Source organism: Micromys minutus (assembly GCF_963924665.1).
Source record: "Micromys minutus genome assembly, chromosome: 27".
In the NCBI taxonomy this organism is placed as follows: Eukaryota; Metazoa; Chordata; class Mammalia; order Rodentia; family Muridae; genus Micromys; species Micromys minutus.
Window position 1 is genome coordinate 28,162,095 of NC_137962.1, and position 18,893 is coordinate 28,180,987.

General features: G+C 42.1%; 1 protein-coding gene across 1 annotated transcript in view; it reads right to left on the minus strand.

The window, feature by feature from the left end:
- The window catches only part of LRRK2 (leucine rich repeat kinase 2), a gene marked incomplete at its 5' end in the record, with an annotated part of 130,195 nt that overhangs the window by 68,271 nt on the left and 43,031 nt on the right, over positions 1-18,893 (minus strand). Inside the window, 12 exons of the mRNA XM_080939254.1 lie at positions 950-1,043; positions 3,850-3,998; positions 4,275-4,525; positions 6,288-6,505; positions 6,904-6,973; positions 7,910-8,028; positions 10,082-10,270; positions 12,565-12,823; positions 14,485-14,655; positions 14,728-14,856; positions 16,846-16,985; positions 17,567-17,711. Of these exons, the coding sequence (XP_080795380.1) occupies positions 950-1,043; positions 3,850-3,998; positions 4,275-4,525; positions 6,288-6,505; positions 6,904-6,973; positions 7,910-8,028; positions 10,082-10,270; positions 12,565-12,823; positions 14,485-14,655; positions 14,728-14,856; positions 16,846-16,985; positions 17,567-17,711 (1,934 nt within the window). The remainder of the gene's footprint in view (positions 1-949; positions 1,044-3,849; positions 3,999-4,274; positions 4,526-6,287; positions 6,506-6,903; positions 6,974-7,909; positions 8,029-10,081; positions 10,271-12,564; positions 12,824-14,484; positions 14,656-14,727; positions 14,857-16,845; positions 16,986-17,566; positions 17,712-18,893) is intronic.

Here is an 18,893-nt window from a genome sequence, read left to right on the forward strand (position 1 = left end):
TGCCCAAGGATAGAATTGGTGAAATCTGGAGTTGGGTTATAGGAGGACAGTAAGGCAGATGTTTCCTAATAAAATACCTTAATAATTTGGGGGGGGGATATATTTAAAACAAGTTTAATGGAAGCTACTATGTAAGAATCAAAAGTCTGAAGGTAAGGCTATTAACATGAATGAATTATGACTTTTCGGGAGATGTTTTGCTTTTCTAGTAAGATTATAAAAAGGAAATGATAACAAAAATTATCCTATAAAACGATTAGAAAGATTAAGGAGAAGGCGCATGTGGAACATTTAGAACAGGGAGTGGAGTTTTGCAAAGTTAGATTTGCACTAATGAGTGTGTCTAACATGTTCTGTGACTAGGTGCTGGTTGCTGTTTGCCTACGATATACATATACAAACTATGATGTTTTTATAATGCATGAATAAGACAGTTCTTAAAACATCCTTAAAATGATAACACACTTGAAACTGAATTAATTCTTGATGTTTGGTCTTGGAAGAAATTAACAAGTCCTCTAATCCCAGCCACACCACTGTTCAGATGTGGAAATGCACACACACACACACACACACACACACACACACACACACCCCTAATCATCACAGAAAATGCCATGGATCAAATGAAATTTCAGTTTCTAGTGTTCAGGCAACAAATAAATCCCCGTGATCAGCTAAAACCCCAGAGAAATTAACAATCATCTGGCAAATATCCAGCCAACGCCATCTTATTTATCTATAGAATGCAATAAGCAACTAATTATTCAGATTCTTTGAGCACAAACGCATGAGAAGTTACTGGAAAGGTTAAAGAATGGAGTTTTGAGCTTTTTTAACGGGAAGTGGGCTCACAAATGAATAATATATAACGTCACTTCAACCCACTGCTTCTAAAAGCTACCCCACAGCTCATTCTGCTCACAGAACAGAGTAACAGTGGACTTACTGTGGAAGACTGACAATTGCTGCTGGAATGCACGTGAAGGAGTTCTGAGACAATTTTAAGCTCGTTATGGAGTTAGGTAAGGCAGGCATTGCAGCTGAAGAAACGACACAAGAGAACAGACAAATCACTCGTTGTCAATAGATTTCTGATAAACTTGTACAGTTTCCAGTATCACTTGCGTAGTTAACGTTTTCATACTAACAGTATAAAACAATTCTACTTTATAAGATAATAGTGTGGCCACTAAATAATAAGTCCACCCCTCCCCATGCTCATAGATGGGAAGAATTAATGTTATGACAATGACTATTCCACCAAAAGCAATTGCTGATTCAAAGCAACCCCAATCAAGATCCTGGCAACATTCTTCATAGAAGCGGAGAAAACAAACCCTAACATTTATATGGAACCCGATAAGACGCCAGAGAGCCAAAGAAATCCTGAGGAGGATGCCGGAGGGGCTACCATTCTAGATAAAATGTGTGACGGAGCCATAGTAATTGAAATTGCATTGTGCTGTCGCAGAAACAGATGTGTAGCTCAATGGAACTACACGGACAGTACTCATCACCACTGCCATCTAATAATATTTGACAAAAATGCCAGAAATGCACACTGGTGAAAAGAGCATCTTCAATAAAGGATGCTGGGAAACAGGGTAAATACAAGTAGAAGAATGAAATTAGGCCTTTATCTACTACCTTGAAAGAGACAGAGATAGAGATAGAGATAGAGATAGAGATAGAGATAGAGATAGATAGAGATAGATAGAGATAGATAGAGATAGAGACAGAGAAGAGATAGGGAGAGGGGATGTGTAGACAAAGTGATGCTACTTAGAACGATAGCAACTTCCCTAAGAGCTGCAGGCCATCTAACTCTAGGAAACCTCCTTTTGAGTTATTATAAGGGTCAGGGTAGTCTAAGAGACTCCCAAGCCAATATAGGCTATTCCTGTTCCCACCCTGCTGCTGAAGACAGGAAGTTCTTTGGACACATGACTTGGAGGATTCTAGCTGGATTTGACACTAAGGGCCCTTCCTTGAGAACTAGCTTTCATAGGAGCAGAAGGGGAAATGCAGTCATCCAAGGGAGGAGTCAGTAGTCCTACCTAGCTGTGAAGCCTACCACCACCAACAACAGACATATGGCGGAGTCTACCCAATGCACCGTGATGGCACTGTTATCTCGGTGGGAACTCCGAGCTCTCTAATTGGATTTATGGCCCGATCAACAGAAGAAAATCCATCCCGGTCTTATAAGCCTAGATAGTCATGTATGACTAATGGAGTCATGGATCATAGAGGAGAGCCAATGACTGTCATTTTCCTAAACCAGTATAGTTCCTAACTGCACTCTAAATACGTGTCCTTATACACACAGCAAAGTGTTCTCACACCTTCATCAGAGGAGGTTCAGTTTGCACCAAAAGTCATCAAAGAAAGCCATAGTAGTTAAAATGCAGGTAAACACTGATCATGGGGCTACCAACCCCCTGCTGATACATCTACACTAGAACCCCTCTGGCTTAAGGCTCAGAGAACAGCTCAGAAGCAGGGGCAGAAAGACTGTTAAAGCCAGAGGCCCAGCAAGTCTGATGCAGGATTGTATCTTCTGGATAGAACATGGAAGCTACACCCATAAAATGTCAACAACACTGCTGCCTGAACAGGACCTAGACAACTTCAAAATCAGTCGACATCCCAACATAGAGGGGAGAACTCTCACTTGGGGCCCTCGCTACCTGTATATGAAGAGGGACAGACAATTAAGAACTCTTGAGAGAGAAAGAATTAGTCCTTCCTAGGTGGCTATCCTACACCATGTAGTCAACGTGGAAACATAGACATGCAGCAACACTAAACAGACTCAGCAGGTTGCATTTACATATTTATATATTTGCACATATATGTAATAATATAACTAGAGAACAAGAGGCCATGTACTTGAGAGAAACAGAAATATGGAAGGGAGTTGAAGGGGGAGAAAGGGAGAGGGGAAGATAAATAATTCAATTATATTTTAACTAAATAATTTGTTTTAAAATCTGTTCTGCTATTCAACAGCATTGGGAATGTTTGTACCTGCATGTAGACAGCCAGGGAACTCTTCAGTTCAAGAGATAAAAATGAATGAAAGTTGGGACAGTTATATGCAAGCCGTGGACTGTAAATTCTTTCCTTAATAGCTGTGGGCTAAGATTTTTTTAAAACTATAGACATTTTTTAAAGCATTCTTTTTAAATATGAGTACACTGTCGGATTCCATTCCAGATGGTTGTGGGCCACCATGTGGTGGCTGGGAATGCAACTCAGGACCTCTGGATGAGCAGTCAGTGGGCTTCACCGCTGAGCCATCTCCCCAGCCCCACGAAAGTAACATTTTAAACAGTTTTAGTTTTATAGAAAATGTGGGTGGAGAGGACGGAATTCCTGTCCCTCTCATCCCTGTCTCCCCACAAACCTTTCTCCTGCTACTAAACCAGCATTAGTTCAGCTGTGACAGGGGCCAATATTGACACGGCGGTGTCTCCAAACAGTTTAGTTTAAGGTCCTTCCCTGTGGTTTGACCAGACGGACATCTGTCCTCTTCTCTTCCCTGGACCATGCTAACTAGAACTCTTTTGACTGGACCCACAGTTGTACCTTTCCCAGAATGTCTCACAAGTGGGATCAACCCCACCCCACCCCTATCCTCTCTCACTTAAATACATGTCCCCATTCTTTGCTCCAAAACCTTTCCCAGACTCGATGGCTCACTTCGGCACCAATCTGCCAAGCTGGTTTGTAGAACTTCAGAATATTTTAACTGAAACCTCACCTGTAGCTGCCCTCCTAAAAACGCCCATCTGTGTCGCTGCCTTGAAGGCCTGGTAACTGAAATCAGCACACAACTCTTACCAAGAAAATTCATGCGGGCACTGAAGCTCTCCACTTTCGGACAAGCCTCCAGAAAGTCTTCAGGTAGGGATGGAATGTGGTTCTTACTGAGATTTAAAATCTTCAGTTCCTTCAGGCACAAGGGCGAGCAAATCCCAGCTATTTTATTTCTTGTTGGGAAACACAAAACCGAGGGTTAAAACGGGAATGCTAGTAGGATGTATAGGTACGAAGAAATCAGTTTACGCTCCAAGTACAACCCAAAGCACATTTGAGCCTCTTAAAATGAATTGTGGGGATTCCAACTGACAATATCGCCTTAATTATCAACTGCTTTCACCCTTTGTCGCGCTCACTATAAACTCTCCGTAGAAATAGAGCCATGTTTTCTCACCCCTGCTAAATTCAGTGCTATGTGAATGCAGCTTCGATGGGCCCATTCTTACCCTTCCAGTAGGAGCTGCTCAAGTTTCTCCACCACATGGGCGAGGTTCTCCGGGATGGAAGACAGCTGGTTGTAGGACAAGTTAAACTGTCTGAGGCTTGGACACTTCACCACAGGGTCTAAAACGACTGTTGGTCCAATGTCATTTCGAGAGGCATCTAGGTTGGTGATACTTGGCATTTTCAACATGAAGGAGGGAAATGAGGTGAATTTGTTACTGTGCAGATCCAAATGTGTCAAGCACTTCAGAGTCTGGGAAGGAAAAAAAAAATTTTTCCATACTGAGTCTTTGAGAGATAACTCCTGCACCAGTTCTGGTTAACTGGAACTGTCTGGATTTTTATTCAATTGAAAATATGATGCTTACCAGAACTTTTATATACACAGTAAGCTAACAGTTCCTGCTATAGTGTAAATCAAAACGGGAAAATCCCATAAACAAGTGTCAAAAGCAGGTTCATAGATACACATTTGAGACCTCAACTCTGTTTATTTATAGAAATTACTTCTGCAAACTGCAAGATGAAACCGGGGCTACTGCAGTGTTATCTATCCAACATGGTTAAACCTATCAGAAGCAGGCTTTCCTGTGGCATAATTTGTAGGGAGCTTGTAGGGAGCTGCGCGCGCCGCTGCGCCTCCCCCTAAGATGGCGCCGGTGTCCGCCCCCTCAAAACAGTAAACACCGTAGGAGCGCATGCGCCTGTATCACGCCTCTGTCACACCACATTACGGACCAACGATGCTATGACACCTCAGCTATCGGATGGGCGGGGGGGATAAAAGGAGAGAGCCTCCCAGGCTCGGGGCTCTCGGGATCCAGCAAAGCATCAAGAAAGAGTCCTGAATAAACTGAGAGAAGAACCTGGCCGTGTTGCGTCTTTTCCTTGCGGGACAAGGCTGGGCGCGACAGTAATTCATATTAAAGTGTGTAAGAATTTCTGAAAGGCAGTATCTAGATAGCTGTGTGAGACCCTACAGAATGGGGTAATTGCTGCCCCAAGTCTAAGAGACAGGCTTTACCGCGGTGATGCACTCTTATAATTCCTCACATCCTAAGAGAATGGAACTTTGGCTGGCGCTCACAGCCAGAGTTAGGAACGCACCTTGAGATCATGCAACACTAGAGACTTCTATCCTATGCATTCACCCCGTTTCTTATAGACCTTCCTAACGCTAAGACCCTTCAATAACATTCTATGTGGTAGAGACTCCAATTTTCATTGCCACTTCCTAACTGTAATTTTGCTACTGTTATGAATCATAATGTAAATATCTGAAATGCAGGATATCTGATATGGAGCCCCCGTGAAAGGGTCATTTGACCCCCCCCAAGGGGTCCCCACCCACAGGTTTGAGAACTATGCTTTAGGAGAACTGTACAACAGCCAACTGTCCTTGCCTTGGATCTCCCACAAAATCAGCTTTTACAGCCAAAGCTAAAGCCTAGGTCTAATCTTAAATTACGTCCTCTTCCATGCCCCTAGCCCAAGAGTAATGCGTGTGTATATGTATATTGTGGTAATAAATGCCAGAAATGGCACATGTGTTAAAATAAACTTTATAAAACAAATATCTACCATAGAAGTTGAAAGCCACGTGGCCATGGGTTGGTATAATTTTGCTTGCAGTACTATTTGCTATCAGGGTCAGTGGGGTTATGGGAGTCAGTCATCCCTTGTCAAACTCTTAAAGATTTCTCAAAACGATCCCTTATCCCTTCCTCCTCGGGATGCTTTCTGTACTGTTCAATACAAGCGGAGCAAGTGCCCTTTGCGAGGGGGACTACAGACATCCTGGGGAAAGGGGAAGAGAATTCAGATCTGAGCTAGCTCTCGGAAGAACACTCCAAGAGGAAGTCTTTAATGTCTGCCCTCAATGTGACACGGACACATTCCAGGTACTCTGGGGTTATTACGAATGGGTTTATACAGATGTGCTTACCCAAGCAAATGGGAGGGTCATGCGGTGCCCCGGAAGGGTCTCAGGAAGCTACAAGGCAAAGAGACTTTACCTCACACAGCTGCTGTGGGAAGCTGGAGAGTGAATTCTGGTGAAGTTCCAGTTTGGTGAGATGCTCCAGGTGGCTACTGAAGCAACACTTCTGGCTCAGAGCATCAATATCTTTCAGTTCGTTGGCAGAAAGGTCTAAGGACGTGATGTGCTCTCTCTCAGAAGCCAGTGAAGAAGAGCTCTCTGATTGTCTCGTGTGGGACTGCAGCCTTGAGGGCCCTTTTGTGTCCCAAACAACAAAAGATAGAAATGTAAGTGCGTGGTTGAATTAACCTGTGAAAACGAACTGAGCCCTCTTCACCCCGGAGGCAGGCTCTGCAAGAACACCAAACCGTGGAGGGTGCCCTCTAGTGGTCAGAATGCAGAGCAAATAAAAGGATTGAACTGGGCAGTGAAAAAAGGACAGATGAAAATGAAGAATGGGGTGGGGCTGGGGGAGGACATGATTTGGATTTCAGTCATAAAAAGTAGAACTTAGTAGCCTCTTTGATCATTAGGTGAGTACATATGAAAGCTGTGTGAGTCCAAATAGGCAACAAAAAAATTTTTTAATTAAGTAATCAAAGCAAATTAAATAAAACAACAGATTCTGCTCTCAGTAATTTCCCCGTACTTACTGAGAGACTCGTCTGAAGGCAGTATTTTTCTTTTTCGTCTCAGTAAATCTTCATGATCAAAAACAGGACCCTATAAATAGTGACTTAAATAAATTGGCTATCACATCGTCTTATATCAACTCTTCCTTTTTTATTCTGAGAAGAGAACATTTCTATGTAGAAGTAGCTCAGACATGAAGTTTTTGCGGAAAGAAGTAAGCAATAACAGAGAGCTTAGGAATGTAGATAGAATTACTGCTCAACTTTCCTACGCATTGAACCTCCCCCTACCTCCCTGTTTTGTGTACTATAGAAGGGTCAGATTGGCCTAGAACTCGGAACCCTCCAGACATGGTCTTCTGAGTGCTGTGACTTCAGCAGCATCAGCAGACCGTGTCCTTCAGTTTTAAGTGTAAAGAAATTGAGAGTCACAAGTTGAGGCAGAACGTTTTCCACAGTCAATTCCATCAACCAATGAAGTAAATCGGTAACTAAGTTAAAGAAATTAAAACGGCCTGCCATATGCAAATCCCGGGACCCAATTTATTCTATTTGGCTACAGTGAACTGTCTCTACTCCTCTTCATATGAGTTCAAAATAAGGGAAGCAAAAATAACTTGCTTTTTATTTAGTTCTATTTTCAATTTGGCACATTATTTACCAGACATGATAAGATAGATACATATTAGACACTGACCAAATCACTTGGGGGGGGGCGTTCTCCATAAACTGAGCTTATAGAAATGAAAAACAGACAGTATATATCCATACAGCTTCCTCAGACAGCCTTCTTTTTCTATTTATTAATTTCGGGTGATACATGTTGGGTGGGGCTCACATGCCCAGCCACGTGTGTGGAGGTCAGAGGACAGCTGTGGGAGGGTGACTGTCTCCTTCCCCCTTCCTGTGACTCCCAGGGATTGCTGTCAGCAGGAGTGTCCAATGGGTCCCTTTGCCTGCATTGCAGCATCATCAAGGGACTGTTGTCAAAGGACCAAACATTTAACATGGACGCCATGCAGCTTACCAATGAGTTGGAATGCCTCTGAGCGTTTGGTGAGCAGCGCTGCAGAGCTAGATCTCTGTAAACTTCACCTACACTGATGGAGTTGGACTTCTTCTTCACGAGAAACGAGCTCTCGCTGCCTGTTTTGAAGTTAAACAGTAACAGCGACGTGAGGAAATAGATCTGAGCATCATCGGTCAGCCACAAGAAGACTAAATATCTTCATTAATAGAACCCGCACTGGCTCGGCGGTCCAGAGTGCTTTTCACACGAACAGGAGGACCAGAGTTTGGAAACAGCTGCAATTCATGTAGTCCTGAGCACATGTGTAACCTCGGCACTGAGGGGCAGGGGGCAGACACAAGATGATTTGATGGGACTCACTGGCTTCCAGACTAGTGGGAAAACTAAGTTCTAAGAAATAAGGCATGAGCTTTATGTATACTTAATGTATATTTATGCCTTTATGGAAATACACCTCTATATACAACACACACACATGGGCCCATACAAGGAACTTCCTATTTCCCTTTGAACGTGAGAATAAAAATAGTAAACGATGCTGGTGTTTCTGTTAAAACTCGACGAGTGTTTTCTTTCTTCATGTTGCTGGTTGAATACCTGTGGTAGAGTCATCACTGAGTGCTGACTAACAGTGATCAGATCTGTGTCACAGTTGTTCAGGGTTCAGAAGGACTTAGCCAAGAAAAATCAATAGTCACACAGCTTATAGTAAACATCGTGCAGAGAACAAAGAAAGAAAACAGAAAAGTATGGCCAACTGCTTTTCCATTTCACTATACCTTCTCATAGATTTTTAAAGTTGGCTTTAAATATTAAAAATATACCTTAGATTATTGGGTATTCAACAATCTTGAATGTAATTCATTTGGATTTCATACTCGGGGGTTAAATGGCATTTGTTTCTTAAATCATTTATTTTGGGATTTTAACAGTATTGGGGGCTGATTCCAAGACTTCACGACTCATGTATTCTAGGCAAGCTCATATCATTGGCCTAGACCTAGGATTGGCATAGGCAAGTGTGTTTGTATCATTGAGTTGTTGTTCTGATTAGCAATGATTCTTTTAAGAGGAGAAGATGAAGATAACACAAATTATGAGTTCTCAAAAATGAAGTTGAAGAAAAAGTCGTAATTTTCAAAGATAAATATTGAGGAACTATTTGTGAAAAAAATGTAAGATTTTTCAATTTTACTCTTTATCTTGGAAAAAAATAAATTTTAGGTGCTTGAAGGAAATCATAAATTCAACCTACCAATACCAATTTCATAATGTATAATATAAATCTTGATATAAACCCACTGGTTCAAGATTTACATTAACCCACTCTACGTGTACATGATTTTATTAAATTTTTAAAATAAAAGAGTTGGAAAAATGGCTGAGTGAAGGTGCCTGCTACCAAGCCTGATGACCTGAGTTCAAAACCCCAAATCCACATCTCAGAGGAAAGAACCGAATCATGAAGATGCTCCTCTGACCTCCATATGTGCAATGTGATATGCACACCCTATAAACGAACGAATAAATAAACCAAATGAAAAGGGAGGCATGTATGGAAGTAAGTGGACCAGACAGAGCCTAAGCAAAGTACAGAGATACAGACCTATTGAAATGTGATGATGAAGCCTGTCACTTCATACACGAAGAACAAATGGGCAAAATGTAACGGGTTCCTTGACTCACCTTTTGTATTAAGTGGTAACGTCTACTATCAGCTATCTTGCTTTATCAATTTCAAAAATTATGTAAGATAGCAACGTTTCTAAAGCCATGATGAAGTTAAGAACTAACTTTCCAAATGTGGTCCAGACCCTTTACTTAGAATTTCTTGGTTTTCTACCTGTAATCCTGACAGGCTGGTATCATTAACTTATTAAGGTTATGAAAATGACAGAGCCCACAAAAACTTAGTGGTGTCCGGGCATGGGGAGCAACTCCAGTGTGAGAGTTATCTCGCTGTAAGCATGTACAAACCCGGACCCTCTGGTTCGCACTGGGATGCAAGGCACAGTTTCCTGCGCTACGACTTTAAATGCAGCCCATTTTCACCCATTTTCCCAAATGAGTGCAAGCAGGATTTTAGCGTGAGTTCAGTGTTCAATGCCAGCGTGTAGATGTGAGCCATGGTGAGCCTCTGGCTTAAACCATTTGGTTTCAAATAGATACCTTCGCTCTCCAGATCATCGCTCTGGCCGAACACACTGTCCATAGAGGAGTCGGGAATGAAGGTCCATTCACCAAACTTCGCCAGCGTATCTTCTGAGAAGTTGCCGTCACTGCCTGAGGCCACGCCTTCTTGAAGGGTATTTCTCATCTGATACCGGAGCACTTTTCTTGCTAGGACAGACCCCCAGTCTAAAAAAAATAAATCAACCAATTACTTAGAAACCAGCAACGATCCAGCATGAACATGCCTTTCACAAGTTCCTTTTACATATCTCACGCTTTTCAAATATTTCTCCTTGAAGAATCGCTTTGCCATGTGCAATAATCGTTCGGATTTGCCATAAAATCTTCCCTGTTTCAATCAGATTTAGTGTTAGTGCTTCGGCTATATGAGGCTGGGGTGTAATGGCCATTTTTCAGTCATGGAACTAATTTAATCTGGGGAAGAGTTGGGACTATAAAGCCAGACAGGCATGTATGATGCCACTTGCAAGTTGGATAAGCTCTCTTAGGACAAATTGGCTCACCTGGAACATCAGATAGTCTGTTCAGGACGGGATGATTAATTAATAACGCCATGCTTATGATATCTTATTAAAATACGACAGTGCTAAAAGGTGTCATAAATAAAATTTGTTCGGTGGCTCATGTGCTAGAATTTTAACACCTGTGCTCGCTAATTTCATGCCAACTTGACACAAGTTGGAGCCATCTTAAAAGGAGGGACCCTCAGCTGAAAAACTGCTTCAATGAGATTGGGTTATAGAAAAGCCTGTAGGATTTTAATCAGTGATTGATAGGGAAGGGTCCAGCCTACTGTGGGTTGTACCATCCCTGGGCTGGTGATCCTAGGTGCTAGATAAAAGCAAGCTGAACGAATAAGGCATGAGGAGAAAGCCAGTACACAGCCACCTCCATGGCCTCTGAATTGGCTTGCCTCCGACAGGCTTCAATGAAAATAAACCTTTTCCTCTTCAAGTTGTTTAGGATGAGTTTCAACCCCAAGACAATGGACGCTGTTTTCAATTTTTCATTACATTTTATATTTATTTTATACAAAGAAGAAATGTGCTGGCAGTCGCCATTGATCTACAGAAACCCTAGATTTCTTCAAATATTGCTTTCATAGTTCACATAATAAATAAAATGTGTGAGTCAGTCAGTCAAATAAAACCTGAGGAACATTTCAGATGTTATGAATTCGAAACTCTCCTTTAGACAAACAACCAACAGTATCATGATTTTACCTTCCAGCCAAATGCCATTAACATTTTTTTAAAAATTACATCAAGACTTGCCACTGTAAGATCTAAAGGAATACTTAATCTCCATCCAGGGTCACAACCCCATTCTGCCAGAAGTCAGAGAACAAATATTGGCAAGATAGCTCATAACTATGATCCCAGAACTCAGAAAGCAACGGTAGGTTTGCCTTCAAGGTCAAGTTCAACCTGCCCCTCTTAGAGAGTTTCATGTCAGCCTGGAAGATATTGAGACACCCTGAAGAGAAGGGGGTATAGAGATGGGGGGAGGAAGAGAGAAGATGAAAGAAGAGGAGGGAGGGGAGGAGGGAGAGGAGGGAAGGGGACAGGAGGGGAGAGAAGGGACATCATTTGTAGAACTATTTTTCAATACAGTGTTCTATTTTCATGTAAGTGGGATTAACACAGAACACAACCCAGTGGAATTTTCAGCAATGAAAATACTGTGAAATTTGAAATTCTTTCCTGACCAGGTTTATGCTGTACTGCCCTGACTGGTCTCACAATCCCCCTGTCTAAACCTCTCTGGTCCATTATCATCCACATCTAAGTTTTGGCATGCTTCTCTTAAGTGACCACAAAAGGTTCACTAGATGAGTTTCCCATGGTTGTTCCGTTTGGTTCTGGTTTTTTTTTTTTTTTTCTCTATCCCCCCTCCATAATCTTTTTAAAATATTTAATAGTTTTAATGGATATCCTCACCCATAAAATTTGCATCCTGAATGTCTAATAACACATCATAAATAAAAGAGTATCTTTCCCTAGACAAATAAAGCACTGTGCATATTAGATTTCAAAATTCAAAGGTACTTGAACTGAGAACCAAAAACAGCAAAAGATAGTGCAGACAGTCCTCAGGAAGAACAATTTTAATCGCTGCTGATATGTGAAGCGCTTTTTATATGACACATGCCTTCTGTATCGCTTACTGCTAACTCATCCTTGCAAATTTATAAATATCCACCGATCATATATGAAACGCAAAGCAGTAGCATAAATATCCCAACAGTGGACAAAACTTACTCTGACTTCACCCCGCCTATCATCTACTAGAAAGGAAGTGAAGAGAACAGATACAGTCGTCCACCATGATGACTGAGCTCAGGTACAGTGGATCGGTGGAATGATGTTGCATATCATGCACCAAGTCCCAGGTTCAAAGCAAGGCTGTTGGTTACACTTAAAGCAAGAGCTACGCAAGATGTTCTTGTCGGTACTTACTTGTTTGTTTCCTTAAATTAGATGGCTTATCTGGAAATAAAGGACCAAGCCAAGAAGGATCGATTTTTCCCAGGCAAAATCCTCCAAGGCAAATGCTGTTGTTGGCCAGGTCCAGGGCCAGTCTCCTTAGCAGTAAGCTGATGACCTGGACATCACCCTTTTGGATGCTTGCTGTCAGGGCTTTCCGCACATCTTGTTCACGGCATCCAGCATTAAGCAACAGTTCCACCAACTTAGGACTGCTCTCCTTCTCACACGCCTAGGTTTACAAAGCGGAAGAGAAAGTGGACACAGAAGAAAATGGATCTCACTATGATCAATCCTTATGCCTCAAATTTCGGTTGAGGTGATATGAAATAAGGCAAAACTTATCCTTGGCAATAGACAGGGGGAATAAAATGAAATTATTGCCAGAGATATAAGACTGGCATAAATCTAATAATCTTGTAGCTTGTCAGTCAATGGTGTGAAGAGACCTCATCACCCTTTGAAGTGGACATTTCTGTTTTTTTTAACAGCTCGATTGTTTTTCTGGAAGTTGCCTTGTGAGAGGGCATTTGATGTTTTGCTGAAAACGGACCCTTGAGAGGGTGTGTGGTGTTTAGAGGGTGTGTGGTGTTTAAATGGAACCCCACAGACAGTGAGAGGAGGCTCTTGCATTGCTACTCCATGCAACGCTTTCTTGTCTTCACGGGTCTTCACCTTGTAGAGGGAATCGCTCCAAAGACCTTCTCGTGGAATGCAGGCTGCTTCCACTGACTTGTGCCAATTGTCTATACACAGCCTTGCAGTTTCTGCAAGACCGTGCAGCTGCTACTAACTTGTGTTTGGCACTTGCTAATGGACTGCTGGTATTCTGACAATGGAAAGTGGAATCGCCCCCAAGGAACTACTTCTAAACAGGTCCACACAAACCTCTTCCTATTAACCTAGTCTAGCGCACTTTTGTGAACATCGACTACACTCATACTTGTTGCATAGATGCCATTGTTAAAACATACCCGCCATAAAAAAGAGAAGAGGCTCATGGTACTCAAGAAGCTGCCCAGCCTCAGAAGACCTAGGGATCTTAGAAGCTCAGAAAGTTACAGGTTATACAAGGCCCCTCCCCAAGCTTGTCCTCAATAGTGGACAATATCTGGGATTCGAAGACTCTCTAATGGACCTTCCTTTGTGTTAGGCTGGGAGCTCTAGGGATACAGCTTGCATGGGTTGTCATCCATGATGGGTGGGCTTTCCCATAATGCAGCTGTCTTTGAGTTACTCATGCTCTGATAAAGAACTCCAGTAAGGTCATTGGTTTACAGGCTAGACTTAGATGGAAATGTTCCTTGGTCAGCTACTGGTGCCCTGTCAACAAATGCTTGTTCAAGACTCCAAAGTAAGAGTCACAAAACAATACGATGAATTCCATATTCTAAACAATGCAAAGATGAACACCACGCAATTCTATGACAGTGTACAATATAAAACATTTGGGAATTTAAACTTAAACGGTAAAATATAATGGAGAAATACATTAAACTCTCATGGACCTGCAGAAGTGAATCTTGATTTTTGTCTCGTGTTTGGATGTATAGGGAAGAATTTAAGAAATATTTTTATTGGAGTTTGAAGGAAGAAGATGATCAGATATGTGCTTTCATTGTCCGAGAAGGAAGGCTAGAAGAAGAGGAAAGGCAGTGTGCTGCACAATGGGGGTGGCGGAGAACAAGTGCTGCCTATTCGAACCCAGACCCCTCAAGCTACTGTGAAGAAGTACGGGTCCTGCCCAGCCCCTGTAGTCTTTACCTCACACACACCTCTCACAATCATGCCACCAATACCCACAACCAAGAACCACCAGATCACAGTCACATAGCACAGGTCACATCTGAAGTAGTAACGAAGACAGACAAAAGTGAGAACTGGCATAGTCACCTGATAGATTAAAGAAGTTGCCCCGTTCACTTGATTGGCATCAGCGCCCAACAGGAGCAAACATTCGACCATGATGCTGTTGTTCTGATCACAGGCTCTCTCTAGCATCTTGCTCTTCAGCTCATCGTCCACGGCCACTTTTGCAAAGCATTTGCAACATAAGTTGAGAAACTAGAAGGAATAGAAACGAGAGTGAGAAGCAATCGGGGGAATAGGGTTGAGCCCATGGGCTCAATCCCTTACCTGCTCATCCTTTTGTTCCATCACACTGGAAGACATCTGATGAAATATCACCTCGTGAAATGAGTAGTGCACTAGCAGCTTGGAGAAGGATACCGACAGTTCAAGTATTGACAAGATTGTCTGTAATCCCTGAAAGTGTGAGCAGACATAATAATAAGGGATATAATCCATCACGAGCAAAAATAAGTTCAATGATATTCGACAGTTCGTGTACGATATTTAAGACCCTGGCTTGCTCTTTTAACTAAACAGAGAGACTTAGACTTGAACTTGACAGCTGCAAACCTTGGAATAATCGTAGATGTCTCCCTCTTCTGGTAGTAAGAAATATGTTGAGGACGAGGAGAACAAACGCTAGCTGAAAAACCATCCTCAAATGCTTAACCCTCTCAAATTTGGCCATTAAAGGTTCCTTTGGGAAACCAGACCTGCCAGAGGAAAGCTAGATGTTGCTCAGGATTAGAACAGTTGGAGGAATCTGGATCCAAAAAGACCAGCCTTGACTTAAAGAGGGAACAGTAGTCATGGGGTTTAGCACTTCCCCCAGCTTTTCATACTAGCTCCTTCATACACTTCTACCTCAGAGGCAAGCAAGTTCTCCTGACCTCAGTGCTGTTTATTGTAATGGTCTGAAGCTCAGAAAGCAAAATAGAGGGCATACCCTTGTGGCGGGTTTCAGACAAACAGCAACATTGCTTCTTAAAAGGGTCTCAAGCTTGCCAAGGTTGGCCTAGTCTCTCGGCCTACACAGTGCTTTAAGGAAGGGTCCTTTTCCATGAACAGCTTTAGTGTTGAGGACCATGAGTAAAGTCACAAAACAGTAACATTGGAACGAATCTGTCTATGTATCGAGATGATTCTTATCTCTTCAGATGCTGAATTCTCCATATACAGACACTTGAGAAAAAAAGTAGATTTAGTTTGTGAGGTTCTGAGATGTCACTTGAAGGCTCACAAGAAGCTCTAGGCATGCAAGTGTGACAGCAGAGCCGGGACCGCTGTACCTTTGAAGAAGCCATTTTCAGCTGGCACTGACCCGATAAAATAGGTTGGGAGGCTTAGTGAGCTTCCCAGTTGGGCTTTTATACTCTCTGCTATGGAGATTTAAAAATTCACATGCAAAGAATTAGTCCATAGTAACGGGAGCCCTGGCCCACACAGTCATTTCCTCCCCTTAGATGGCTTTTAATCAGTCTTGCTATGGCTTTCATTGGTTTACAGAGATGCAGTTTCCAAAACACCAACTTTAAAATGCACTCCTGCTCTGAGCGAAGAAGGCGCTGTCTTCAGTACTTCACCATAAAGAAAGCACTTTACCTGCTATGTGATTTACTGAGAACGCCTATGGAATAGTTACTATTGGTTAACTTGGTATGGTCAATTTTGCCAGTTTAAAAAATTTTTTTCATCGGGTACTTTTAAGATACAAACTTGATTACCAAAAATCCAACACCAATACAGAAGTTTTGAACCATTCGTTTAGCTAACGTTCATAGTTTCTGTAGAGAATAGCAGTCTCGCGACTTTGCAGGTCTCAAATCCTGGGGTGAAGTAATTTTTCCCCCTCAGCTTCCAGAATAGGAAAAAAAAAAAAAAAAAAAACTATGTGCATTCTTTTATTCCCTGCTGAATCAACCTTACAACCATCTTGCAGTCCACATAAAGACAATTATTACATGTCTGCTTCAAACAAAGCTTGGTGAAATTCATTTTCAAATCTTTATTTTAGGAAGAAAGCATGGAGAAGCAAAATCACTACAGGCAAAAGCAGTTCATGAGAAGCCACAGAGGACAGCCATCTTTAAAATAATAATAACTTGTATTTGCCTCAAATCTAAGCACAAACCAAAAAAATAAATAAATAAATAAAACAAATCAACTGTGGGGACATGTTTAGCATTTTTATGGCAAACACACTGATTTTTCTTTTTTTTTTTCTTTTTCTTTTTTTTTAGATCTAATAAGGAATACTGGATCTTTATAGTCAATGCAATTTCCAGCACCTTCTATAATTAAAATACTACAAAATGATAAGTGGTTTTAATTAACTGGAATATCTTGTTGATGTACAAGGAGAGTTGCAGGAGCCAAGCTCCCAGTTTTCAGGAGTGTACTCACTGTAGTCTGCACTTCAGAAACACCTTTAAATCGCTGCAAAGAGGAAACCAGAAGTTTTGCCAGGAGGTGGCCTGTTCCTATGCAGAAATTTTTCTTTGTCACCAGGCATCCCACAAGGTGTAAGCCCAGACACTGAATTTCTAAAAGAAAAGAAAAAAAAGTAACAGTGGTAATTCTTTTAACTTCAAAACTGAAAGAAGGAATAATAATAATAAAAATCCTGTACTGGCTGGTTTCGTGTCAACGTGACACAAGCTGGAGTTATCACAGAGAAAGGAGCCTCCCTTGAGGAAATGCCTCCATGAGATTCAGCTGTAAGGCATTTCTCAACTAGTGATCAAGAGGGGAGGGCCCAGCCCATTGTGGGTGGAGCCATCCCTGGCCCAGCCCATTGTGGGTGGAGCCATCCCTGGCCCAGCCCATTGTGGGTAGTGCCATCCCTGGGCTGGTAGACCTGGGTTCTATAAGAAAGCAGGCTGAGCAAGCCAGGGGAAGCAAGCCAGTAAGTAACATCCCTCCATGGCCTCTGCATCAGCTCCTGCTTCCTGACCTGCTTGAGTACCAGTCCTGACTTCCTTTGTTGATGAACAGCAATGTGGAAGTGTAAGCTGGATAAACCCTTTCCTCCCGAACTTGCTTCTTGGTCATGATGTTTTTTGTACAGAAATAGAAACCCTGACTGAGACAATAAGCAATGGCTCCAAGTTCCATCTGTACCAACCTTGGTCATCTGGATACATCTGTAAAGTGTGGAGCACTGAGTCAACTGCACCGTGCAGGGATAATGTCTCTAAGGCATCAGGAAGATGTGTGAGAGAAGAGATTACTTTCAGTCCACATTTCTGAATCCCAGGATTCCCAAGGAACTAAAATCAAAAGCAGTTTAAAAATATTTACTGTTGTAAGTAAGGTTTTTAATACATGCATCCATAAAACCAGTTACAGAATGATAAAACATAATTCTACATCTGGGGATACAGCTTAGACAGTACAGTGGTTGACTACCATGCAAAGCCCTAGGTTTGATCTCCACTACAGCTTCAAAAAACTAGGCATGTAGTTTATAACTGTAAACCCAGTGCATGGGAGATGGAGGCAGGAGGACCAAACCTTCATGGTCACCCTCGGTGAAACAGTATAGAGGTCTTCTGGGATATATGAAACCCAGCCTCAAGAACAAAACATAAATGATGTGGTCAAATACAAATTATTATCTTTTTTTTTTTACTTTTTATTGTTTCTTTGTAAATTTTCCATCATGTACACCAGCCATACTCATTTCTCCCTCTTCTCATACCTGACATCCACCCTTGTAACATCCCCACCAACAGAGAAAAAAAACAATCTCATTGTGGAAGCTTGAGAGAATCTTCACCATCTATGGCAAAGCAGAAGAGCTGGCCTTAGGTTCATGAGAGTAGGAAAACTGGTCTTGTCTTTAACCAGCTGCAACATCTGAGAGAGCAGGCCATGGCTTTTGCCTAGGCAGCAGGGTAGAGCTGGCCCTGGTAGTGGAGATTTCTGGTGAGGTGGTCCCAAGGGCATGGGAATGGGAGAGCTGGTGGTCTGACTAGCTCAGGCCCAATCCATGGCTTTGATTAGCTCATCCCAACATCTAACCAATGGATGAACTACCAGACTACATGAGGGGGAAAGTCTTGCAGATCCAAAACTACAGGATCTCCATGACATAGGGCAACAGCAGGATATCTAAGAGAAGTTCCAGTGAGGTCCCAGTATCAACAGAGTGGCAGAAGCAGAGTCTTCGTGCCAGACTAGAAAGTCATTGCAATGAACATTTGCAAGCAAAGAAGTGTGGACAAAGGGGCACATACACTGTGGGACCCACTGTGACACACTACAGATCCCACAGTGAATGTTCTTCCTCTGCTTTGGGAGATTCTGTAAGGGTGGAGGGCATGTAAAAGGGAAAGGGAAATGAATGGGGCTGGGGTGCCTGTTGTGAAATTCACAAAGAACCAGTAAAAGTTATCTTAAAATATAAAAAATTTTCAAAATAGAAAATTAAGGGGAAAAAAAGAGAGAAA